At 38.4% G+C, this 26,225-nt stretch overlaps 1 protein-coding gene across 2 annotated transcripts in view; it reads left to right on the top strand.

The window, feature by feature from the left end:
• The window catches only part of PIP4K2A (phosphatidylinositol-5-phosphate 4-kinase type 2 alpha), a 115,337-nt gene extending 89,419 nt beyond the window's left edge, over positions 1 to 25,918 (top strand). Inside the window, exons 5-10 of one of the 2 annotated variants that reach the window (XM_063324670.1) lie at positions 6,391 to 6,537; positions 9,174 to 9,212; positions 18,815 to 18,928; positions 22,014 to 22,257; positions 23,205 to 23,308; positions 25,167 to 25,918. In XM_063324670.1, the coding sequence (XP_063180740.1) occupies positions 6,391 to 6,537; positions 9,174 to 9,212; positions 18,815 to 18,928; positions 22,014 to 22,257; positions 23,205 to 23,308; positions 25,167 to 25,247 (729 nt within the window). In that variant the 3' untranslated portion in view covers positions 25,248 to 25,918. The remainder of the gene's footprint in view (positions 1 to 6,390; positions 6,538 to 9,173; positions 9,213 to 18,814; positions 18,929 to 22,013; positions 22,258 to 23,204; positions 23,309 to 25,166) is intronic. The other variant, XM_063324671.1, reaches the window with a different exon arrangement.
• The last annotated feature ends 307 nt before the right edge of the window (positions 25,919 to 26,225 follow it).

Genomic DNA, 26,225 nt, shown 5'->3' on the forward strand with positions numbered 1-26,225 from the left:
TCCTCAGTGCTGACACCCAGGTAGCTTCAGTAAAGAAAAGGAACTGGGAAGCCATCTCGAAGCAGGTGAAAAAGAGGGAATTGTTAGTGTACAAGCCTTCCAGCGTCAAACTGCTTATGAGTGTACGTACCCTTTGGGTTTTCTATAGGTGTCTGTCCCTGTTGACTGCACATTCTCTTCCCTACACAGGTAATTGTATGCAGAACTGACACCTATTGCACTGCCTGTTTGTCTCCCTGGCAACCGGCAGAAATAGTGAATAGTGGTAAAGGAGAGAGACTGCCCGTTTACCGGAGGCAGGGAGTGATGGTGATGTGAATGGGAAGAAAGGAAAGAATAGAATGAGCTAAAAAGGGCAGACAACAGCATAAAGGAGAAAACAAAAGCAGAAAAAAAAAAAAAAGAACTTCTGGAGAGGAAAAAAATATGAAAGAAACAGGAAGACAAATGAAAGGAGGAAAAAAAAAACAGACAATACAGAGAAAAAAGGGTGAATTGCACCGAGAGCAGGGTTAAGGACTGCACAGGAATCAAGGAATAGCACCAGGTTATTGAGCAGGAGGTAGGAGAAAATGTTAAAATCGTAAATAGATGGAAAAATGGTACTGTAGGCTAAAAGGAATTTTGTCACAGACGTGGTGGTGACATAGGCTGGGGAATACCCCAGAAAAGAAAGTGGGGACTAAGTGTCTAGGAATGTGCACGGAGACGGGCTGACATCAAACCAGCAGGTTGCTAAAGCAGAGCTACAGTCAAGTTTGTGTCATCCTCCATCCAATGTCATTACTTGCACGGGTTATCGATGGCTTGCTTCCCCCCAGCTCCCTCTGTTTCTTCATGAGTTGCATCCGTATGTATCACAAAAAGAAGGGAAAGGGTAGGTAAAAAGGCATATCAAGGCAGTATAATGTACTGTTATTTAAACATAAATGTGGATTAAGAAGGAGGTAATGGTGGCACTGACTCTCTGTATGTCTTAATGTAGTAAGAGGTGAAGGTATACGGGAGGTTTATGAAGAAATGCAGCTGAGAAAAGCCCTTCAGCCAGTTCCTTGTGCGAATCAAGAGGCTGCGCAGAACATGGCCTCTGCCCTGTGCTAAGATAACTGACCCATAAAGTAGCTGTGATACGAAAAACCAGGAGAAGCAGAAAACGTAGAGATGAGAACGTAACTGTTCTCATCCAAACAGTCCACGTTCCACCTGCATCCATGGGCCCACTGTTTCCTATAGGAGAGGTGACCCTGAAAACGGGAAACTCACTAGCCTGAGCGTTAGATGGAATTGCAAAAGGGCAATATGCCAAAGGGCCGTACCACCATGGGCTGGAAACACATCGAAAATCTTCCCTGAAAGATGTGAAATTTCATAGGTAAATATCTAACTACACGAAATGGCAGAATGGACTTGGCTGCACTGGATCTGTTGAGGCCTGGGTTTCACCAGCAGGTGTTTTCTCTATAGTTATTGTATTTTATATATATAAGGTATTGGTGCTGTGCACGGCACTTTCAGAAGAAATCAGTGACTCATTTGATTGTAGCAGTACCAAGTATAATGTTCCTGGTAGCAGATCTGCAGCCCAGATTATCACATGTGGTGGTGACATTTAGGTAACGTTGCACTTGGAAGTAAAATTAGCGCTGGCCCAAGTCTGAAACAACATGAAATGTAAGGCTGTGACTCACAGGGCTTGTGTCTGAAAACCTGTGTATTTATTAAACACTTCTTACAATGAAATTGCTTTCTTTCGTGACTTCCTAGAAGAAGGCAGCTGTATATACCTTGAAAATCTTTAACTTTCTGTTGTGTGCTGTAGTTCAGCTAATTAATCCTTTCAATGTATCACATAAGTAACCAATGGATAATTTTCCGTGAAATTACTAGGGTTGAAGAAAATGGCAATAATTGGGATATTCTGAAACGTGACATAACTCTGGACAACTTCTCAGCCTCCTTTTTGGGGAGTGATTCCACACGTCAACGCACACAGCACATTGGTGAAGGATATTTCTGATTGCAGACAATACAGTTTGAAAGAGAAAGTTGAGCCCAAAAAAGGAGTATCAACTTCGTGTCCTTCACAATGTCCAAAATATTTTCGAATAATTATATCGCTTGCCATTCAGTTTCTTTAATGAAAGTATCCTAATGAATGTATAGATTTGTCATGTAAGGGTTTGATAATTCAAGCATGATTGCCTTAATGACGACATAGAAAATTGTGAAGATAATATATAATGGGATAACAGAGAATGAGCATGTTGTGTATTTCTGAATTAATTTTTACAAAATAGGGCTACCAGTGAGAAATAGCAATGTTGAGTTTTGACACAGAACCGAGATAGATATAATTCAGGATTTAGTCTTCATTGATGTCCAGTCATTCCATGGATTATCCCCAAGGGGAGGAGGAGAAATAGCAGAAACAGGAATTTTATCCTGTGTTTTTCCAAAAAGAGCCAGAAATGGCATAACTTCTTTGCCAATAAATTCTCTGCGCTATGTTATCTTTTAGTCATCCTGATATCTTACTAGCATTACCATGGGGAAGCAAGAAGCTAAGAATCTTATTTTTCATGTAAAATGAGATAGGAAAAGTTCTGTTCTTATTGAGGAAACTTGAAGCTGTATTTATACAAAAAATTAATGAGAATGTAGGGTCATAAAGAATTTCTTATTAATTTTCAGCTGTAAGCATGGGCTTCAAGAGAGCTCAGAAAATTACATATTTGAAAACTATGCTGCACAGCCGATAAAACGTGTCAACATGTTGATGATTCTTTATTATGTTAATGGTAATATTGTCCTCATGCTGTGCAGAAAAACGAAAATTGTCTGAATCAACAAAGAATGATGAGGTGTTTATTATAACACTCTTTTTTAAAAAGATGGATTTTGTTACTGCATATAAGGACTTGTAAATGTATTAGCAAAGTATTACAGTATCGTTTAGCAAGGCTGCTTGATAGAATTGTTTTAATGTTCTTTTTAGAAAGAGTTAACGTAAAGGAGTGAAGGTCTTTTCTGTCACTGAAATTTAGCAGTCCTGTTAAGCATGTATCGGCTTATTTTCTAGGCTCACTTTTATCCCAGCTGTGAGTGGGAAACTTCAGGAAATCATTCCTAAAAAGCACCTTGAGGTGACTAAATTGCTACTTCATTTATATCAAGATGGACAAATTGAAAATCTGCCAACCACAGTCACCAGTGCAAGTCCTGCTGGACTCCCACCCAAACAGATGACACGTTTTGCCTCCTCTGTGATGCAGATATGGGGGATTGATAGTTTCAAAGGTAGGAAGTTCTAGACCAACCTTGTAGATGCTGAAAGCAAGTGGCATTCCTCCCTCTTTTCCTTTGTCTCCCCATCAGGATAAGATATGGGAAACACCGAAATCATTTTAGGGGCTTTTCTTTAAATTGCAATGGCATGAGTGGCCGCGGTCAGCAGCGAGTAGGAAACAACTTCCATGGTACATGGTCAGCTTTGAGAAGGTCTCTTAGAAGTCTGCAAGAACACGGCCAAGTCCCTCTTTAACAGTGAAGAGCAATACTTGCAGAGCTTTTCATGTCCTGGGTTGCATGCTAGTGACACTACCCTTTGAGAAGGCTTGTTTGCAAAATAGTAAAATGAATCTACAGCCTTAGCAAATGGCTAACCCGAACTTGCAAATAGAACTTAAACGATTCTCATTAATTGCCTTTTTTGCCTTGTCACGTAATACAGAACAGTTTGGGAGGGGGTTGTGTGCTGCTAACCAAAGGATTTATTTTATGTTATTACAGTGGGTGTGTTGCACATGTTCTGTGTTAATGACATTGCTGTTTTACAGATGAGGACACTCAGGACCAGAAAGGTTAAAATTGGAGAGTTAGGAATAGCTAAGGTTGAAGAGATGGTTTAAATGTCAAGACTATGCCCTAGCAGCTGAGAGGAGGGGCAGGGACTGGAGATGCCTAGCTGCTCGTCCTTCACGTGGCACAAACTCTATGATTTCAGAGAAAGCTTCTGCATCTCAGGTCCCCGTATGGAAAACTGGGGTAATAGTATAATAGTTCTTTTACTGCACAGGAATTCAAATTCTGTAGTTAAGAGCTGTAAGATAGGAATGGATGGATCCATGTAACAGTTGAGTGGCCTGAAATTCTGTGGCACTAAACTCTTCTTGGAAACTAGATTCATTTTTATCATCATTGCAGAAATTAATAGTCTCACTTAGAGAAGGAATCACTCAGTAAATGTTTTTGTGAGAACAACCCATCCCACTTCTAAAGCATTAGAAAAGTATTTACCTTTAGGACATATGCCAAGTACTTTATGTTTATAACAAAACAATCAATGTAGTTTGAATAATATGGATTAGTATTTTAAACAAGTTTTCTCTAACCTCAGCATTAATAATTCTAAATTCACTTTATGATCAGATCTTTAAGAGAAGTTACTGATGGTCAGAAAGAGCTGTGTATCCTGTAACATGTTGTAGTTGCTCTGTGAGGTTGATAACAGCCCCATGATTGAAAATCCTTCCATTCGAGAGCTCCATCTTACAACTGCTGCATCTGTTAAAACAAGAAGTGCTTCTCAGATGCAAAATGATCAATCTTTGTGCACTGCTCAGGACTGACACTGCTTTTGTGGCCTTCTACTGTCAAGCTGCTTTGTATTTTGGAGCATACAAACATCTTTCCTTCCTATGGTTCTGATTTGCGTTCACTGAGCCTCTGCAGCGGCTTAAGACGGTTTTGCCCATTCATAGGCAGTTTGAGTTTAAAAATGCTACTCTGCGAAGTGGCATGACTGCGGCGTGATGGTGTGTTCTCTGCTTCGGGGCTTGCGACCTCCCATAGAGCTGCAGGGCAGACAGAAAGGGGTGTTACAGCCCGAACCGTGCCGGCAGGATTCAACAGAGCTCATGCGTCAAGAGTTGTTAGTCAAAATTACCTTCAGTTCACAGTCCGCCGTTTCAGTCTTTGTCATACATTCCCTTTGTTTCTTGCCGGACAGGATTGCTTTCAGGACTCTTTAAATATTTCTGGTTTTATTTTGCCATTTAAAAAAAGTCTGTGTGTGATATGTACAGATTCCGGTATTAAGTTAGTGTGAGGAATTCCTTAAGATTAACGGAGGAGCCCAAAATTGCAAAATCTCCAGGGTTCTAAGAGCTTTGTTATATTATTTGTTACCAAATACTAACTACCTTTGTTACAGCGCTCAAATGGCTGATTCAGTGAATTTGTTCTAAAGTCTCCTGTATTTTAGAATAATGTGTTTCTAATAACCAGGTCGCTCTGGCACAAAAGAAGCAGCCGCTTCAGTATTTAATGATTATTTAAAAGCTGATCTGCTTTAAAAGCTGACTCTTGGTTAGTTTTCGTGTTGTCCTATTTGAGGCTTGAATTTTTAATTTTTCTCCGAGTTCTTCTGTTTGAGACTTGGCAATAACAGAAAGAGGAAAGCTGGTGAGTCCTTTTTCTGGTTTATATCATTGTGGCTTCACTTCTGCTTCGTTCCACAAAATATGAGTGGATACCTTTGTGTTGGGTTTAGGATTCATACAGTATGGGCATTTTTATTCTGGGAATAAATATTTATTCTTCAGTAGTTCTCGTCATCAGTGTAGTCTGTACTTTCTGCTTCCTCCAGTAGCCTTTCCAATAGTACTTCCAACTATTAGTTGTAAGGCAAGTGATTTTTTTAAAAAAGTCAGTTTTCGGGTGCAGGTGGCAAATCTTTTCAAGGTTAATAGCCCATTTGTAATGGAATATGGTGACCTTAAGGAAATATAATGGTCCGTAAATAAAAAAATACAGGGATCTTGCACTTGAGTGCTCAAGTCTATTGACCCTGAAATGCAGCCATCACGTGGGAACTTGCAGAAAGTTGGTGATAATAAATAATACCCCTTGCTGGTGACAGCAGCATAAATGTTCATCGTAACAAAAAAAAATATTGAGAATGAAGAAACATACAAATTAAATGCAATGTAGGACAACAGAGTACAGCAGTGCGACGTTTGAAAAAATACTTCTGTTTTTTGACATCGGTATCAAATATGTTATCTGCATTAGGTGTGACTTTTGGACCGTAAAAGTGGAAAGGTCTGTCAAATAGAGCCTGCTCCTTCTATGACATCGTCTAGAGAAGTCAGGAGTTATAAGTTATGCAGTTCAAGATTTTCTTTTTTAAACACTGACCTGATAGCAGGATAACCTCCTGACGAAGGGGTTTGTTTCAGCTTGGTTTTTGGAAGGTTTGTCTCCACATCAGTACATATTCAGCAAATAGATGTGTTGTTTCTGTGTGTTTTATCTTTAAAAATGTATAAATATATATATTTATATGATATATAGCCATCCTCATTTCTCTCTTTTCTTTTGCTCCTGCAGTTTATTGTGGAGTGTCATGGGAATACACTTCTTCCCCAGTTTTTGGGCATGTACCGGCTTACTGTCGATGGAGTTGAAGTATATATGATTGTTACAAGAAATGTGTTCAGCCATCGTTTATCTGTTTATAGAAAATATGATTTAAAGGTGAGAAATAACTGCTGATGAAATAACTGACGAAGTAGCTGAAAATCTTTGCTGTCAATGTTAGATTATGCTGGTGCTTGAATATTGCTCAGACTTTCAATTAATTTAAAAATTGTGTTATGTAAGAGCCAGCATTAACTGGTTTACTTCTGCATCTAGGTTTAGCAAAACTGAAGGATGGTTTTATAGAAATTGTACAAATGTGTTTGTATTGTACATTTTTAAACGGAGCAGTTTAACTGGATTCGTTTGTTAAATGTAACTAAACCTTTAACAGGTAGAACTTGTCCCGCAGATATAGTAACAATTCTGCTTCCTATAGGTTTTTATCAACATTATGGAAAGCCACAGCTGATTCTGTAGAGGGCTCTTATAAAATAATTAAAACACATCATCATTTAAACCAATAAAATGCTACTAACAAAGTGCATCACTACTACAAAAGCTTCGTATTTCATTCTATATTTTTGAAATAATTCAAGTAAAAAATAGAAGGTTCTTAAAAAACTACTTTTCTGTTGCTTTTATCATAAAGTGTGTTTCAGAAGGTTTATCTGCTCGTTGTAGTTTTGCCAATAGTTAATACACAGTGCCTACAATGAATGCCCAAAATATAGTCTTAGTCTTTCTGCCTAAGGGATTGTATTTTAATTTCCTCCGTAAAGTCTCCCCTTAGAAACCTACTTCTTTCTAATACATTTAATTTTTATGTGTTGAACCACTAAGTGCACCTGCAAACTTGTTTTAATATGTATATTTAGCGTTCTGTATTGAGAGATTTGTATTGCTATGTACTGCACCATCCGTTCCTACTGTCAAGTATCTACCTAGCAATTGGTTAGATCATTGACTGAACGTGATTTATAAGAACCGATTTCCAGATTGTCACAATTGACTTTTTGGTATTTAGTATTCTTGGCAGCAGAGCTTATCCGAGAAAGATATTTTTTTTTTGAGAAACTGTGTGGTTTAGAGCATCATAATGTCCAGATGCTTTAAAAAAGCGACAAAAACACAACAGAAAGAAACATAAATGACGTAGAGTAGATTCTTAGCAATGATGTCAACAGCTCTTGCTATTATTTACCTCTGCGAATGCTTTTGTATCTATTCAGTTTGTCGAGCTGGACAGAACTGCTTTAAAGATAAACTTCTCTTGCAATTTAAATTTAACATCAATATCATATTATTCCTCAAAACAAACTCCTTCACTGAGCAGATCTACAGTGACACTGCATATATAATAAATCATTTTTTCTTGATTTTCATTGCTACAACATCTGCAGTTGTAGGTTCAGAGTCCTTTTTCCAATGTGAATATTTTTGACACCAGCTTAGAGCTCACTTGTAGCACAAGTCTTTACCTGTGTAGATACTAAGAAAAAGAGACCACAGATCAGCACAGGATTTCAAAGGTATTTTCCTGGACACAGAGGCATTTTATTAAAATGATTTCAATGTCAAATTTGGCAATCTCCCTAATTTTTAGTATTGTAAATCCACTTTTTTTTCCTCCGGGTTGGTTTTCAGCTGGTCTTTTTTCAGGCCCAATAGTTTGTTGGAGCACAGAATACAACATAAAAGGTGTACCATCAGTAAACTAAACTGTCAGACTTTTACCAGGCTTTATTATCAGTTAATGATATAACGCAATGAAATCCCTGGTTGCTGGGCTGCACATAATAACTACGGCGTACTGTCCCATTTATCTTTCCTCTCCATCCTTTCTAAGTTTTCTAAGTTTCTCTCTGCAAACAGAATAAAACATGGTGTAAAAAGATGTGGTTGGGAATCCTCACGTTCTTTCAACTAGTATGACTCCACTCCAGCGCTTCTTTACACAATGCACGCCTTCCAAAAAACGATAGAGCTAATTTACCCGTCTTTCAATGTCCAATTATCATGTTTATAGTTATTATTTCTTGCAGTGTTATTATGTGATAAATAAATGCTGGGTACTAAAGATGTGGTCCTGCTCCAAGAAATTTGCGAGGAAATATATACAGCCATTTTTTGTCACCTCCAGCTTATTCAGAAAGGACCATATTGCCTACTAGTTTTAAACTAATAAATAAATATCCAAAATGTCTTGGGCAAGCACTGTAAATCTTGCAAATCCACAGTTGGTTTCATCTCTTCTTTTGATTTCATGTTGCTGTGAGGTGCTCTGTTCTTGTTTGTACTTTGTGATCTTTTAACATTTTTATGTGTTTATATTGTATGACATCCTTTTTAAATGTCTATTACATACGTTCGAATAGTTACATAAAATAGGCTATTCCATAACCATACCGTTAAATTGGCACAAAAAGATGAGAAGTCTGCCAAGCAAACTGAACTTCCAGGATGGTAGTCTCAAAATGAGGAAGAGACGTGAGGAAGAAGCTCCAGCAGTCAGGAGGACAATAGATGTAGAGCATTTGAGGATTTAATCCATCTTTCTTCTCTCATGATCTTCTTCAAGTGATGGCGGCAGTTCAGCGGCCCTGGGCATTCTACCTACTGTATCACCTTTCTTTAAAACAGCTCTCAAGTTCAGAAGGATGCAGTTCATCCGCTTTTTGACCTGTTATCGTAACATTTTCAAATTAGTTTCTGACATATGCACATTTTTAGATCCATTTTTTCTGTTTCAGGGCTCTACTGTGGCTCGAGAAGCCAGTGACAAAGAAAAGGTATGGTGCATTTCTGTTTCTTTTTCAGTTATCTAACCTGCTAGCTAGTCTCAGGACAAACATAACCAGCACTGTTCTGCCCCTTTTCTTTGTTTTCTGTCATATTCTCCCCTCTTGAGTTCTACCTTGTTCCCTCCTTTATCTTTCCTCTATTTTCTGCAGACCTTTGAATATTGGTTTGCAATGCTGTTGAGATTTCAGAGGTAAGTGAGCCAATCCTCTACCTCCTCCTTTTCCTTTTTTCTCGTCTCTTCTTAGTTTCTTCAGGGCCTGCCCTGTGGTAGGAAAACATCAGGACTTTCTTCTCTTCCCTCCTGCTTCTTCATCTTCTTTCTCTTGCTCTTTAATATTGAGATTTATGGATACTCAGTGTCAGTTAATGGAATGATGTGATGTGGCACCACTTCTAAAGCGAATGCAAAGATGAACCAAACCTTGAATTGTGAGAACCTTTGGGTATGTAAAGCTCATATAAATGAGCAAACAACTAACAGACTTGGATGTACATGTAGCCATAATGAGAGACGGTCTCCCTCAAATTCTAGGCTGAAACTTTGCTCTGAAAGGAATTTGATCACTTTGTTTTCCTCCATCTCCAGCTTCAGTTCATTTGGAAAATTTGATGTTCTCAAAATCAACATTTCTCTGAGCTTTCAGTGAAATAGCCTCATGGCACTTTAGGATAGGTTTGTCTGCAGATTCTGCAGATAATTGAAGGTGGAACATAGTCTCCATCGTCTAAGACTTCTTAGATTTCCAAATTTGGGTGAAGTCGAGGAACCCATGACACTCGTTTTCTTAATTTTTCCAAGCACATTCCTTCTGAATTAGCATAAGATCATTCAGCAATTCACTTAAAAGACCTCATTTTATGTAGTCCCTAAATTCCATTCGGATGATTTATTTTTCTCCTGAGCATTAGTTGTACCATACCTGCCTCTCTGAGTCTTCTACAGATCACACAACTGCACTGAGGAGTAAGGGACATGCAGTAGCTGTCAGTCCTACAGTTCTCACTGCATGAAAAACTCTGTGCAAAGTTTTTCCACTTCGTCCTGAGGTATGACCGAACAATTACATTTCTTCTTCCAGCATTAGGCAACTATCGTGTCCCAAATGCCAACTGCAGTTACAATAGTTGGCATTAGCTCTCTTTTGCTGTATTGGGCCGTTAAGATCATGTCTTGAATGGTCTCCATTCTTTTCTTGTGGTCTATTTTTGTTCTTGTTTAGTAGCACAAGTCTAGTGTTTTTGAAGCAGGGGGATTAACCCTTCAGCGTCTTACAAACGATACCTAGTGTCATCGAAAACCTCTGCTGGTAGTACTAAAATAATCTGATGGAAATGAGGACACATAATTTGGATGGGACTACTTCAGGTTGCAACGTTAATGCTTGGAACAGTAATGTAAAATTTAATGATATTACATACATTCAGCTATAAAGGAGCTGATACTCTACAGATAGTTAGTGCAGTAGTTTTGAGCACTTTTAGGAATATGTCTCATAATAATAAATAGATAATAATAGTACCCACATACTGTAGTTAATACGTTGAGTGAGAACCTCAAAGAAACAGTGCCTTGATTTTTTCCTCAGATGTGTTCATGGCAAAATTACTACTGAACTTGATTATAGCTAAGTTGAAACAAAGTTGTGTAGTTTTGTATAACTGTATACAATAATTATTTTCTAAATTTAATGTGAAATCATAACTTCAGTAAGGCCAATGACAAAAATTCCTATCACCTTCAACACATCTAGAACCTCCCTTTCATTTTGAGTACTTTTATGAAAGTAATGAAAAAAAAAACCTGGTTCCCTAGATTATTCTTCTGCTATTTCAAATGTCTCACATTATTTCCTTTCCAAAGGAATTTGATTTCTTGGAGATAGAACTACGTTAAGCTTATTGACGTTGCAAGCAGACGGTCTGAGGCTGTTAGAACCGCCTTCTGTTACTCATGGTTCCTTCAAAACGCCAGTGCGGTGCAGCAGGGAAGCCACAAGCTAACACTCAGAACAAACATTTCTAAGAAAGGGGATTAATTGGGTAGACTTCTAAGTTCATAGAGGGAACGACATTTTGCAAACACTTTTAAAAAAACTCTTAGGTATTCAAGCAAGGGGAAAATAATATTTTGCTTATTACATGGTTTTTGTCTAACTTTTGGAGTCCGCTGTTTGATTTGAAAAAGTCATAAGAATACACTACCGCATGTCTCTATTGTAGATGTTCAGCACATTCATCATCACTGTGATCTGAATTTCCTGCAATAGGCGCTAGAACTGCAGTGGTTTACTCATCTAAACTACTCAAGTGTTTCTAACGCAGAGTTTTTAAGCTTAAATAAAAAGGGGGTTGTGTATTTATACAGATAGGCAAGGAAAGTTCGCTTTTGAAGTTCTGAGCAGTGCTAAAGACCTGCTGTCATGAGATGTATCTCTGCACGTGTGGCACTGATTTCAGGGCCTTGAGGACCGTGTGGACATCAGGATAGAAATGGTCCGTTATTCGTAACTGGCAAGTGAGAGCTCTATAGCATGCTTTTCTCTTTCATTTTCTCTTAAGTAGATGTCACTGCTTCAGAATTTTTTGTTTGTGGTCTTCTGTGAGAATCTCAAGCCAATTTTAAAGACATTAAAATGCCTGGAAAATTTTTGCTTGAGAAGGGGAAAAAAAAAAAAAGACATTTTAGCAAATGCTCTGAAGAGATTTTGGCGTCTCCTGTGTTAGAAGAAATTGCTCTGAATGGTTAAACAAAACCAGACAATATCAAAAACTTAGCTGATGTAGTAACTTACTAGCTAATTTTTAGCCAGAGGCAAGTTTAATCATCAATTTATTAATACAGCCCTGAAATTACATTAATAATAATAGAATTTCAATTAATGGCAGCGTTATTTCATTACTTACTATAAAGGTATCCACTGCTGTTCACATCTGAAAAACAGAAAAGTAATAAAAGACAGGAAGCTTTTGGTGCTAAAATGTACGGCTAAAACGTCTGGCAAAGCTGTAATTTTTAAATGGGCTTTTAAGTAATTCATATTTAATTTCAAATGCCAACATTCAAGGAATCCAATGGGTTTCAGAATATCGAGCATAATACGTTAACTTCTTTTAAAGCTGCAGAAGCCAGAAAACAGAAGAGCAAGTATTTCAGTCACATTCTAATGCAGACTGCAAATTTTAGATAAATTACTTTGAAATGGCAAACTTGGCTAAAGTTGTGATGTTCTTGAACCTTTTTCCTATCGAACTACTCTTTTATTATTTACTCAGTTAATAAAGAAGAGGCAATTATGCAGGAAGATTTAATGGACTATAAAATAAGGAATCAGTAAAAAAAGTATTTTTCTACTTTAGTTTTGTAGTATAAAAAAGGCGTCAATGTTCAAACATATCTTTTTTTAAAAATTAGTTTTTAGGAAGAAAAGCTGTCTGGGATGACTTTGAGAATGTTACTTTTTTTGTCCTGTTTTCAGTTTATCTCCTGTGCGACTGTCTTCAACTGTTTAATATCCTAACATATTGATGAGAAGCTCCGAAACTTGTCATTTCAATATTTTGTGATAATCGGAGCGGAGACAAGCTCCATCCCTTAGATTTCACCCTGACGCACAATTCCTCTCATTTGCATTATAAGTGATATTTTTAATAATAAAGGCATCACTTTCTTGGCAACAAGTATCATAACACGCGCTTACAGATGTCTTGAATTTTAAAAGAACGGTATGTTTCAACAGTTGTCAAATTCTGACAGCTGCTCCTTTATTTTTCTTTAGGCTTTAGTTCTTTTTATATTTTTATTTTTATTTTTTAATAGTGGGCATTTTCTATTCATTCCTTGGACAATTTTGCCCTCTTAAGTGAAACCAGGATAATGCAGAACTCCCCTGGTGGTCTGCCTGCCTACTCACAATTACGCTCTGCTTGTAGAACGACACCAAATTAGCAGTTACAGCTGAATCTACTTGTACATATAAAGAACTTAAGTGTCTTGCTTGTGAGTGAGCAACCCAGAAGGAAATTTGAAGAAGAAAAATAAAACCTAACTGAACTGAACTGAAGCTCACCGTATTTTTTCTTTCTTGAGCAATTTCAGAGATTATTACCTGTTTCTTAAATTAGTCTAAAAGTGGTTGCATTTCCCCCTCTGCGGTACGTGTTGTTTCATAAATAAGCATAAACACAGAAAAATTATAGTAAATACATTTGAGCAAAGGATTTTCTATTCAAGTTCCTTTTTGGAAAAAAAAATTGCCGTAGTTGGCGGCTATGTTACATCGTAGTCGAATTGTATGCAAAATCCATAGCTCTGATAATTAGATTGGAAGATGCTGCTAGATGTAAAAAAATCACTTCTTAGCTTTATTTTTTATGTTGTATATTACAACATATAGTAATTAACTGATTTCTGAGAGGACAATTATAACGAAGAAGGATTTTAGTGTAGGAGCATAGCAACAAGATTGCTCAGTATTGAATTAGTTTTTTTCTTTTCATGTCAATCGGTAAAACTTCATTCAAGATAGATCATCCCAAAATCTGAGCTGTTTTTTTCTTGCTATTTTAAAATTGCTTATTTCAGAACAGCATTTTTTAACTTAATTCTTTTAGTGATTTCGATCTGCTTCATATGCTGATCTTGCACAACAGCCGTGTGAAGCGTGTCTGAGATTTCTCTGTGAAACAAATCTCAAGGTTGCATATACAGAAATTATAACTTTCAAAACGTCATGCTGCAATACATTGCAAAGATGGGACCAGACATTCAGAGTTCAGATTCCTGTGTCAGCATTTAGCCTTCGCATGACACCCGCCCCATTATTGTTTTTCAAAACAAATCACTAGTTTGCCTTTGTTTGTTTGGGGTTTTTTTGTTTAAAAGTCTGTTTTCCATATGTTAAAAGAATTCAAAAAAAAATAAAAGGGGAACTTTGTCTTGCATTTTATATGTTGCATGTTCGTTTTGCAGCAGGAAGACATTAACCGTAGGGATAATTCTGGATGCATTTCCCTGAGCATTGAAAAGATGTATCGTTACTATTTCAGTACACGCTCAAATTCCTAATCTGTCTACAACGTCCTGCACAATTTTTTTGTCCTACAAAAATGGCTGTTACACTGGCTAAAACCACTCCAGCGTTCTTTCTCAAACCCTATTTTGGGGTTACAGCTCAACTTCTGTTGCCATTTACAGTCCTGTGATGCCAAGCAGAGCTGCTGACCCTCGTTTGGTTAGAAACCCCCGCCAAGGACAAGGCAAACTGTCCAACAAAATTTTGTCCCCAGCTCCCACAACTACTGGAGGGAAGAAGTTTCAATCTCCAGATTTCCAAAGAAAGTTCTAGTTATTCTTCTGCCTTGTAGATCTAGTGACTTCAGACTTTTGATTCAGTTCAAAACCACCTGCGCAAAATAATTGCAAGCTATATTTAGCATAATATCCTTTTTTAAAAAATACTGCCTTCCATATATGCTGCTGAGCACAGTCAGTCTAAAGTTAATCTAACTGGTTTAATTTTTTTTGTAAAAAAGGTGGATGTGAGCCATGGGCTGCGGAAAGAAGCCCAGGGTGTGGAAATTCACTCTTGGCAGACTTTTATACCATTTTCAAATGTTATAAACTGTATGCCCGTTTTTGCCATGATTAGCTGTGTAAATAACATGACTCGTGGCTAGTTCCAAACAATAAGACTGCTGTGCAACATTTCTCCGACAACCTGATCTTTGCCTTTGTTAGGTGAGAAATTGCTGCCAGGTTGTGAAGACAATTAGCCTTTTTCCTTTTTCAGTCCAAGGCTAACTCTAAAACTTAAATGTCCTACAGCTGGTTTGGCGAGCTTCTTCCAAAATGTCAGCATCAGTGTTAGCCATGATCATTATTTTCGGTCATGATGCACAAAAATCCCTTTAGAAGAAAAAAAAAATGCTAATATTCATTTCAACACATTCGGATAGGATGCTGAATTGAGATGTGTTAAGAAATCTGCAAAAACTATTTCCATGTTCATGCAGAAATAAAACTTCACCTGGTTCTTACCTTTTAAGATATTTTTTTTTTAAATTCAAAAACAACGTTAGTGGGCTGTTTCACCATGATTTTAGGTTTTGAATCAGACTTTACACATTCTGCCATCTTAGTCAAAAACATCTTCATTGCTTTTTGAACTTTTCAAAGGCAGTGAAATCTTCCTGACATTAAAATTCTCTGTGACCATGGCAAACTTTGGAATGAAAACCTGAAGTGTGCAAATAGCATGCTTTTTTAATAAATAAATACTTCATATTTGCAAAATCTATTGTGCCTTTCTTGCATTTTTAAGTAGGGGATTTAAAACGATGGGAGATGTTTCAGAAAGAAAACCTATTATTAATTTAGTGGAAGTAGTTAGATGTTCATCTCCTGTGCAGCTCTTAAAATATTTAGTTCTTTAATGATAGTAATATGTTCATTATAATGAATTACATTCTAGGAGAATCGTTTTCCAACAAGGATTTTGCTTCATTGGAAATATTTGAGACTTCATTAAAAATTAACCGTATCAATTATTTCATTAAAGCTAAGTCTCCATTTTTTCATTCAGATAGTGTTTTAAACTGGCACAATGTGGTTTTCTTTGTATTTATTTCTTTCAGTGCGTGAGAAGAAAATGTACATATTGGGATTTTTCAACAGGAACACTTCTATTATTAATTTTAAACAGCCACAAATAATGTGGTGAGGACAACCACTGGCACATCGCTTTTTAGCTTCGGTTTCTTACACGGGACCCACTGTTTTTCTTTCTTCCTTCTTTTTCTTCACATGCCTCAGTACTGGCTTTTAATTTATGTGGTTCTGCACTTGCCAAGTCTTCGCAGCTACGGGCGTTTGGGTGAGGAAAAATGACCTCGAATAAAAATCCTCAGAGCGATTATTGAGGACCAGGGGACCCTGCGCACAAGGCAGGGAAGAAAGAGTCTGGCTTTTTGGGAGAGCTGATTCACTGCCCGGCATGTCCTTGGGAGCACCCCTTGGGTCTCGTGATGGCAAGAAATGCGGCTGTGTCAGCTTTGCTAGCTCACTTTTATTAAAAATAGATTAGAGGCAAGGTTAAAGCGGACTATGGCACCTGCACGACTGGCTTACCAGCTCTAGCGTCTTCCAAAAAAGACATTGCTCGTAATTTAAGTTTATTTTTACTGAAGATAGGACTGTCTTCAGTGGAGAAGCGCGCTTCCCCCTCCCACCGCCCCCAGGGTCCGCCTGGCTGGTGCCGTGCCGTGCTGTGCAGGAAATCTGGCAGAGCCTAGAGATGAACCTGCATCTCGGCGTCTTAACCACAAGCACATCCTTCCTCTTTACCCATCCCCCAGCTTTAAACAGCATCAATAGGGTGGGTTTTTTTTAATGTTAATGGGTTTGTTTCACTTTAACCTCTGCCTTGTTTAATAAATAACTTGGATACCCTAGCTGGAAAGATAATCTGAGGATTTTTTTTTTTGTGACTTTGGGCTAGAAATGAAGGGAGTTTGGTTTCCTGCATTCTTTTTGTTATTGTTTCATCTTAAATTAATTCATCCAAATCTCCTCTCCATTCTTAAGCATCCCACGCACTGGATTCCATCCTCTGGTGTTGGCAACATCCCTGGATCCGCAGTCCCGCCTCTGCAGAATTAGCCCTCGTCCAAGGGACAGTTTGCTCGATTGTGTATGATAATCTCTACAGCTGTTAGCCTGGAATGCTTATCTGTTGTTTCCCCTACCCATTTTTGTCCTCAGCCACTTACTGAGTAGGCCAGAAAGAAAATCGATGCGCGCTGTGCTGTCGTATTATAGTGAGCAATTCGTTGGGAGCTTCAAGAAGTGTCTGTCGTCATCTTTAAGTAAAGCAGCGGAGCACGGCAGGATGGCTCCTCCGTGGAAGGAGTCTGGGACAGATGAATGGTTAGAGCTCCATCTCAGCTGCTTGGGTTTTTTCCTTTCATTTTAAATTAAAGTAGACAGTCTCTATTAGAGGGTATTTTAATGAATCAGAATGTTCTAGATGCAACACAGTAGTAATTCAGAGCAGCCAGATTATTTTTTCCAGAGCTCGTAGGTGTCAGGATGCAATGGATTTAACATGAATTCATAACAATTTAAATGTTACTTATTGCTAAAGTGTTTTTGAGCAGTTATTGTAAGAGAAGTGTTACATTTCTAAAAAAAAAGCAGCATTGTGGGATCTTGAGCAATTCACAAATTCCAGGTCCAGAAAATAAATTTGGACAGTTGGGGAACTGAGTATTTCAGCCACTTCCGTGCTCAGCCCAACAGCGAAAAGAGCTTTTGGCCATTGTGAAGATCTAGAAGGGCATTTCAGGTTCTGCTGTGATGCTCACATTTTAATGCTGTGTTTTCCAATATGTACATTTTGGAGCAGAGAAAAGAACCTCTGAGATTCTTTTCCTTATTTTGTCATAAGAAGAAAATAAATTTTATATAAATACCATCTTCAGTAAGTTTATAAGCAATGTCTGACTAGTTAAAGTTATGGAGGACATTCCAGTAGGCTGATGCCTTTTGTTCCTAGCGGGAGGACTTTCAAATTAAGGGGAAATTATTTTATTCAAAGTACCCATTAATTCATGGTCATTGGGGGTTGCAGCACTCGGTTGTTCTGCAACACTTTCTTTGTAAAGTAAACCTGTTCTTCCCTACTATTGATCAAAGGTGGGGGACAGGGAGAAAGGCTGTTCGTCGCTCTTAATGGGCCAATTTTTTAAAGGCTCTGCTTGCAGAAGCTACTATCACTTCTAGTTTGCTTGACCACATGCCCCGAAGGAAGTGCTCTTTTGTTGGTTGGCTTGCTGGGGTTTTCTGAGTAAACTTCCAGTCACTGCCCATTGAAAACAAAGCCCATTTGAGGGGTCTTAGTGCTGAATCCAGTGATCACTTTATCTGGCTTTCCTTAATGCTGTTGCAAATCACTTCATGGGAGAGTTGAAGATAACCAACTAATGCTCCAACATCAAGAATATTTAATTACTTATTAAAAGGCCGTGGTCTTCTCTGGCATTTACCACTTCTAAGGAGCATTACATAATTCATGTTCAGTTGATGCTTTTTAAATGATTATTTGGTATTAGGCACTTATAAAAATTCACAGTAGCTATGTAAAATGCAGTCCAATCTGACTTCATCTATAAGATCTAATGCAATAGCACTTTGTTACGAGGTATAGATTGTGTTTCGACTTCACTTATTGCCAGTCACTTTGACAAACGACATCTTGTAAGAAGCTCGATGCCAGTCAAGGTTCGATGCAAATCACGTATTGAGTTGGAGATTTTGTCTTAGCTACATTTGCTGCACGCCCAGTAAACGTATACCTTCTAGGCCATTTACAGGAGGGATAAGCAAAGGAAACGGCTCCGTGGGTGCAGTTACGGAGAGCTGCATGTGATGGAGGTGCCTCTGCTCCCCCCACAGCGGTGGCTCGGTGGTGCCCTCATGGGCACAGGGGAGTTCTGGAGGCATCCCTGCCGGTGGGGACACCGCGCCGGGACAGCAGCTTCACCACGCGCCTCTTCACGATCCCGCTCTGACAGGAGTTTTGGTTTATTTTAGGCCAAAGAGCTGCCGACGTTCAAAGACAATGATTTTATTAACGATGGCCAAAAGATTCATATTGATGAAAGTAACAAAAAGATGTTCCTTGAGAAACTCAAAAAGGATGTTGAGGTAAGAATTAAAATGTGATTAAAATGTGTGGCAAATTACAGATAGCCCAGGAAATCATACCCGTAATTCATTAATGAAAACTCTTGTTTATAAGACTGTTTTAAATGAAACACAATTTAAACTTTCAGGAGTTGATCACTGCTTTTGCTGATGTGGTAAATGGCTTGCTGCCATAGCTGGTTGCCATACATTGTCCCTGCCTTGACGAGGTGATGTTAAAATGATGGTACTGCTTAGTACTTAAGCGCTTTACAAGCCTAGTACTTCCAAATGCCCCCGAGAGAGAGGTGAGTATTGTTAGTTGTGTTTTACAGGCTGGGGTACGCCACAGCTGAGGCCGTACACGGACTGTAGTCCGTAACAGAGAATGTAGCATCCCCTGTGCAGAGCCGTGCACGTTCTATTTGTCTCATGTTAGTAATCCAGTTTTAAATCATCCTTAGTATCGCAACGGTAGAGTGCTTCAGTAATTTGTATACAGCAGTTGGACTCGTTATCTTAATGTAGTCTTCTCATATAAATTTGTAATTGGCTGAATATAGTCAATGCGTAATAGAAAAGTGTTAAAATGTGAATTTAATATAATATTTTATTGTAACTTACTTAGTTCAGCAAGTAAAATAAATATTGGGCTAACTAGTTCACACAGCTTGACTTTGGTTTCCATAATTTAAAATATTGTCACTAAACGCAATATTTTGTGATCCCTACACTCAGAGCCTAAAATCTGTTTTCCTTGTTGGAAGAGACTTGATAGCAAAACGTGTCTGTGATTTAATAACACTTTCAGCTATTTATATCAAAGTGGCTCTCAGAATTGACTTGTCTAGTTCTGAAGATCTATGTCTCAGTAGTCGCACAAACAAAATACTGTAAATTTAGAATTTACCCAACAATTTGCTTTTGAGGAATTCTAATTTCCCATCATAATAATGATGAGAGGTTCGTGGTGATGATGATTATGAAAACATAAATATTTTGTGAAATATCAATATTTATTTTATATTTAAAATATCGTGCTGGAAAATTGCTCTACTGATGTCCCAGCTCTAGAGATAAGTTTATTTGGGTTTAAGTTTTTTGCTCTTCTAACGTGTGCTGCTGTTGCTGACTAACGCTTTTACAGTGAGTAGGCTGCAGACAAGATCTTACGTGTGTGCAATGAACGTGGAAGATACTTTATTACCCCAGAAAGTGGATTGTGTGTCATCTTCTACATCGTTTACCGGATTGTAAATATAATGGCAGATTCCTGGTCATGTCTTGAGAGGCTATTTTTTATGGTTTTGAAATTGTTCAATATCCATGTAAACCAGTGTGAAGTGATCTGGCACCTGATTTTAACAACGGCGAGCTGCTCTTTAACCTTGTTTTTCTTTTATTGGGCCTTCCCATGTTAGATAACTGACAGTATGTGGTTTGTATCCGATGTGTAAACACTCGGATTTCACTACGATGGAAAGAAATGCATGGCACTTGATACATGATTATCTTATCACACAGTATTTATGGTTAAACATATTAACGAGTAGTATTCTAAACTGTGTGCCTTTATATCCATTCTCGTTTGTCATCAAGTAATTTGTGTTACTGTGTTTCTCTCACAGTCGAGTCTTATGTCTGTCTGTTTTCCTGCCTCCTCATTCCATTGAAAATGTCCTGAGAAAAAGCACATAAGGATACTTTTTCCATTTTAAATTAGGTGATCTTTTCCTTGTGCCGATCTCTTTTTGCTCTCAGCAGCAGCAATCTTTTTTCCCAAGAGCCGTTCTCTTCTAATTTGCAGTTCACTCTTTTTCCCAAGCGTCTGTTCTCTTTCATGCTTTTTGAGTGATTATTGGTAGATTTTTCTCCTGTCTCTCTCGGTATTTGTCAAGTACCTAATGATATGCCTGGAGTCCTTCCACTCCATCGCCTTTGGCCAGTCTCATCTGTTGTTCTTGTATATCGTTGTACATCATCTCTTCAAACTTAGATCTCTTCTAGTCTTGTGAAGAGCCTTTTGCCTTATTGTATCAAAATTATTAGAAATCAACTTCTTCTTAAAACCTCTTCTCAGTCTTACAGTATTTCTTCTCGCACTTGAATTTGCCGTCACTTTGTTATCTCTGATGTCCTCTTTTTTCTCAGATTCAGGATTTTGACAAACTGTAGTTTCTCATCTCCTAGTATTTTATACTCATCTCTCTCATCACTATCACTATTCCAAAGTCTGGCTTAAACCCCTTCTTCTCTGGTCTGTTCTAACTTCCTTTTTTGTAACCATTTAGAGTTTCTAAAATCACAATCAATTTGTATTTTCAGCCTTTTTCTCTGCATCCCATAAGCAAGGTCTCCACAAGTTCTACACCCCTTGAACTGTCTATCCCATCTTCCTGTCGTTGTACCACCCTTATTTCCATCCTCCTCTCTCAGCTTTCTGCCTTATCCTGTTCCCCTCAACTAAAATAACACTTTGTCTACACAAAAAGTGTATTCATCTTTCAGTTTTCTAAAACCTCCCATCCTTGGTCTTTATTCAAAACCACCCTTTCATTCACATTCATGTGATTTAAATTGTGAGCCTGCCACCGTGACGAGAATATAGCATCATTTCATGTCTTAATGCTGGAAAACTTCACAACTTTTCACTGCAACAACATGCAGACAATTTCTCACGATTCTTTACTAAGGCTTAAAAGGGAGTGAAGGGGCAGATTTAGCACCAGATCGTAGTGTGCTGCGTGCCTGATAGCGCAGAGGCTGCCAGGATAGCCCTGGTTGAAACAGGAGACCGGGGTGACAGTCATCGGCTCACGTAGGCACTGGTCTTCACTACAGGAAAAATTATTTTTCCCTGAGGATTTTGGGAGGACCGGCTACAGCTTTTTTATAATACAAGTTGCAAGTGACCCATGTGCTCTCGCTGCATCTTGATAAATTCAAGTATCTCTCTGCTTGCTTTATCACTTAATCCGCCCTTCTGCTCCCTCTTAGAGGTGCCTGTTTTTCTCGACTGATGGCATCTTTGTGTAGCTTCTCCTGTTTGTAAACGGAGTTTACATTTTTCAGTGATATTGATAAATTGCTTATCATCGCTTTCTAGTTCCTTGCTCAGTTAAAACTCATGGACTACAGCTTGCTGGTTGGAATTCATGACGTTGAAAGAGCTGAACAGGAAGAAGTAGAGTGTGAAGAGAATGATGGAGAAGAGGAAGGTGAAAGTGATGGGACCCACCCCATTGGAACCCCTCCGGACAGTCCAGGGAACACGCTGAACAGCTCACTGCCCTTGGCTCCAGGGGAATTTGATCCAGCTATTGATGTTTATGGAATAAAGTCCCATGAAAGTAAGCAGTAATAAATACTTTTATGTTAAGATGTTTTGATTCTTACACCAGAATCCCGAAGCCTTCGCAACCACGAATGCTCAGCACCTATACACAAATACAGCTATAATGCTCAGCATTGTTATGAACATATGTTCTTAAATATGGTGATGTGTGGGGATGCAGTCAAATAATTTGCCTTCTACGCAATCAAATCAATATCAAAATACTGGCTTAGCTATTCAGATACAGCAGTTCTCAGTTAATTCACAGGTTTTTTTCATCCCTTTCGGGAAATCTAGTATCTATAATTGTTCTTTTCCTGGCAGGTAAGTTAACACTGCTAAAAACAGTCTAGAAAGGATGAGAAAAGCACCATTCCAACTTATATTTCACTTTTTTGATGCTTTTTGAAAATTTGTGCGCTCATACCCAATTGCTGTGTTCCAGCTAAGAAAATTGTTATAAGGAGTGTGTAAGAAGCCTGAAACTGGGTTTGATGTTAGCATGTAAAACTAAGTATAACTAGTTACCTGTGGCTGTTCAAGACAGGAAAGTTATCTTTTTCTTCTTTTTCACAAGCATTTGCATGGATAAATACATGCTTTTATTCATAAATAAAATATGATCTTTTCTGTTGACACAGACACATTACCTTTCATAAAACTTCCTAGTTTTTCCACAAAGGAACATGAAATCTACATTACTTGAAGTGAGCAATAATTCCTATTTCTGTATGCTGGCGGTTTATTTTACACTCGTTTAGGGGTTTTTGCATTATATAGGAGTGCAGTTAAACTCTCGTTGAAGAATGGCTTGAGCCTGTGGTCCTTACAGATCTGTGATCCTGACTGACGTTAACCTGTCTTTGCTGATTGAGCCTTATAGAGTCTCCTTTGTTCGAAGGAGGACTCGTGGTTAAGATGCCTCAAAAGTCGTTCTTACTGCCATGTATTTGCCGTTTGCAGATGCACCTAGGAAGGAAGTATACTTTATGGCCATTATTGACATTCTTACTCATTATGATGCAAAAAAGAAAGCTGCCCATGCTGCAAAAACGGTAAAGCATGGGGTAAGTATCTGGGCCGGGTTTTTTCCTCTGATTCCATTTATACTGATGCATTTTTGTTGTTTAGTGCACCGATACAGCACAGTTCAGGAAATCTAGGGCAAGGGGAAATAGATCAGAATTTTTTCAGGTTTCCTAGTTTAACATGATATATAAAAGTCCAGAGTAACTGCTACCCATTACATACTGAGAGTGGAACTCCCTTTTCAGCTATATGCATAGCTTTCTTACCCACAAAGAGCTCCAGTGAGATGCCTTTTTAGAACTTTTTCCCAGATTTGTGAGATGCACTGTTTTCTCGCGAACAAAGCTGTTCACTAGACACCTGTAGTAGTATACGGCTCTGTGAAAGCTGTTGTGAATGATATTGCAGATGCAGGGCCCTAGGGATGGTCTCGTCGTTTGGTACAGTCTGTTGAAAGGTAAATCTTCAGCATGTACTGTAGCTCACATGGCAAGACTTCTTAAGAAAAAAGTTGCAAAATTCAGCATATAAAGCATATTAAATACTTGGAGACCATTAAGTGAAGGCTTCTGTTTGTCTGCCATGAATTTCTTTATTTTGACACCAAAAAAAGTGGTGAAGAAGCCCAGTCTTCAGAATTACAATTTCTATTTACCTTTATCACTTCTATGGTGATTTAAGGTTCAAATTTCATAAACTTTTTAAAAAGAGCATAATCGTTCATGAGGCTAAAATCCCTCCTCTGTCTAAGTACCTAAAGGATCACGGCATTGTGGGGGGTCTGCAGCAAAGGGCTCGGGGGCTTTCAGTTTACAGTAGAGAGATGTGGAATGCTCAGCAATAAGCCCTGCACAGGCCTGTAGAGGGTATTTTTTGTCTCTCTAAAACAATGCTCTCATTACTCTCTCTGCTCTCAGAGCAGCTGAAGGTTGATGCAGACCATATGCAGCCATTATCTGGCAATTATTAATGAACTTCGTATGTAGCAGACTTTAAAACCTCACACTTATGGCTTAAACAAGGGATAGAAACGTATTGTAAGTAACAGCTATGATTATTAAAGCTGACTGTGATTAGAACTTATTACAGAACGTTACTTTCGTACAATCGTTCTGTTTATTTTGCCTCCTATATCCTGAGCCACCCTGACACTGAAGTTTGTTTATTAATTGCATGCGTACAATTTTCCCCTTTTGTAAAATGGGAAAAATATACATACCAATGTAGCGTAAGGCTCTGAAAACCTCAAATAAAAATATGAATGGAATCGAGACTTCGTTGAAATAGCAATTGTACAGCTTATTCAGTGAGTCCAGAATTAAATGCACGTATATTGAAAAAATGTTGCTCGTTGTTACCATGTATTCCAAACCAGGTTATTTAGCATTTAGATAGCAATATACATTACACAAGTATTGACACACCAGATCCGAGTAGGATAATTTAGTCTTCTCTGTACGAAGGCACTGCTGCTCAACAGACCAGAACCTGTTGATGCATCAGTGGGTAGCATGGTTATATATGCCGTAGAAATTATATAGGAGACTCAAGTACTATGAAAGTAAAGAGAAGTGAGGAAAATACAATTCAGAAATGGAAGACGGATGCCCCACAGTTTGGGTGGTGAGTACCGAGTATCGGTGTACTCACGTGAAGCCTAAAAACGCATCAGTAAGATTCTGGTTGAGGGCCGTTACACTTTTCTCAGATCAGACACTCTGATCTCAGAGGTCCCTTCCAACCACTAAGATTCTGTGGTTCTGTGATTTTGTTTATAGTGTCCGGTTCTAAGGCTGCAAATGAAATTCATTGAGTAAGAAAGACTCGCGGTGACAAAGCATGAAATAAAACGCTGGCTCTTCCTTCTTTCCTCTCCTCTCCCAATTCTCCATATAGGCTGGTGCAGAAATTTCAACTGTTAATCCTGAACAGTATTCAAAGCGCTTCTTGGACTTTATTGCCAACATCTTGACGTAACCTATCATGTTACATAGGACAGACACGAGACCTGGGGACAGCAGCAATGGCTACAAGTGTAGGGAAAAAAAGGAACTCAGAGAAGCGCTCATCTTGCGGAAAGCAACCCCTTTGTTTACATCTGCTGGCAAAGATGACTGAAGTGGGGTGGAGTACTCGCTTTTAACAGCTGCCTGATATTCCCAGCATAGTTCTAGCTATTTCTGACTCTTTTATGTGTGCAAAAAAGAAAAAAAAAATCAAAATAAATTAAATAAATAGAACAGCTTACTCAGAGTGCACTGTGACAGTAATGCTCTGATGCTACCAGCTGAAATGGAATAAACGAGCAAAGAGGTGTGGGGTGGGGTTGGGGAAGAGTAAATGCATGTTAAATCTACAATATCGATATCAAATTGTAAACTGTGGATCAGTTTATTTTTTGAACTAAAAAGATACATGACAGTATTCTTCATGATGATGGTGATGGCGATAATAATAAAAACCTTACTGCGAATGTTACACTTACACCCTGCACACTGGCACTCCTTAAAAAAACAGCTGCAACAGCCCTTGGTGCCGGAGGCTTTTCCCATTCGGTTCCAAGCAGTTGGGTTTTTTTTTTCCCTTTTTTTCTCCCTCTCCCGTTTCTGTCTTCTTTTCAGCACATTGCGTCAGGAAGTTCAGCCTCTCAGACATCTGAGAGATGGCGTCTCTTACCTTACGAAGAGCTAACGTCACTCATGCTATGTGTACATTTTTGCTACGGGAAACTTATGTTAAGGGAAGACTTTGCTTATTTCACTTTATTACCTGAAGTTTTCATTTGTTTTATATTCTTGCAATATAGGAACTAATAATGTTACAAGTGGAAAAAAAAAAGCTTATCTGAAGAAGTGCATAGTTTTGGGCAATAGTAGCTCCATCTTTCACCCATCGTGAAAGAGGCGCGCACTGATAGGAATTCCATTCCCTTGTAATCTACTGGGAATTTGAAGT

The sequence above is a fragment of the Chroicocephalus ridibundus genome, chromosome 2 (assembly GCF_963924245.1).
Source record: "Chroicocephalus ridibundus chromosome 2, bChrRid1.1, whole genome shotgun sequence".
NCBI lineage: Eukaryota > Metazoa > Chordata > Aves > Charadriiformes > Laridae > Chroicocephalus > Chroicocephalus ridibundus.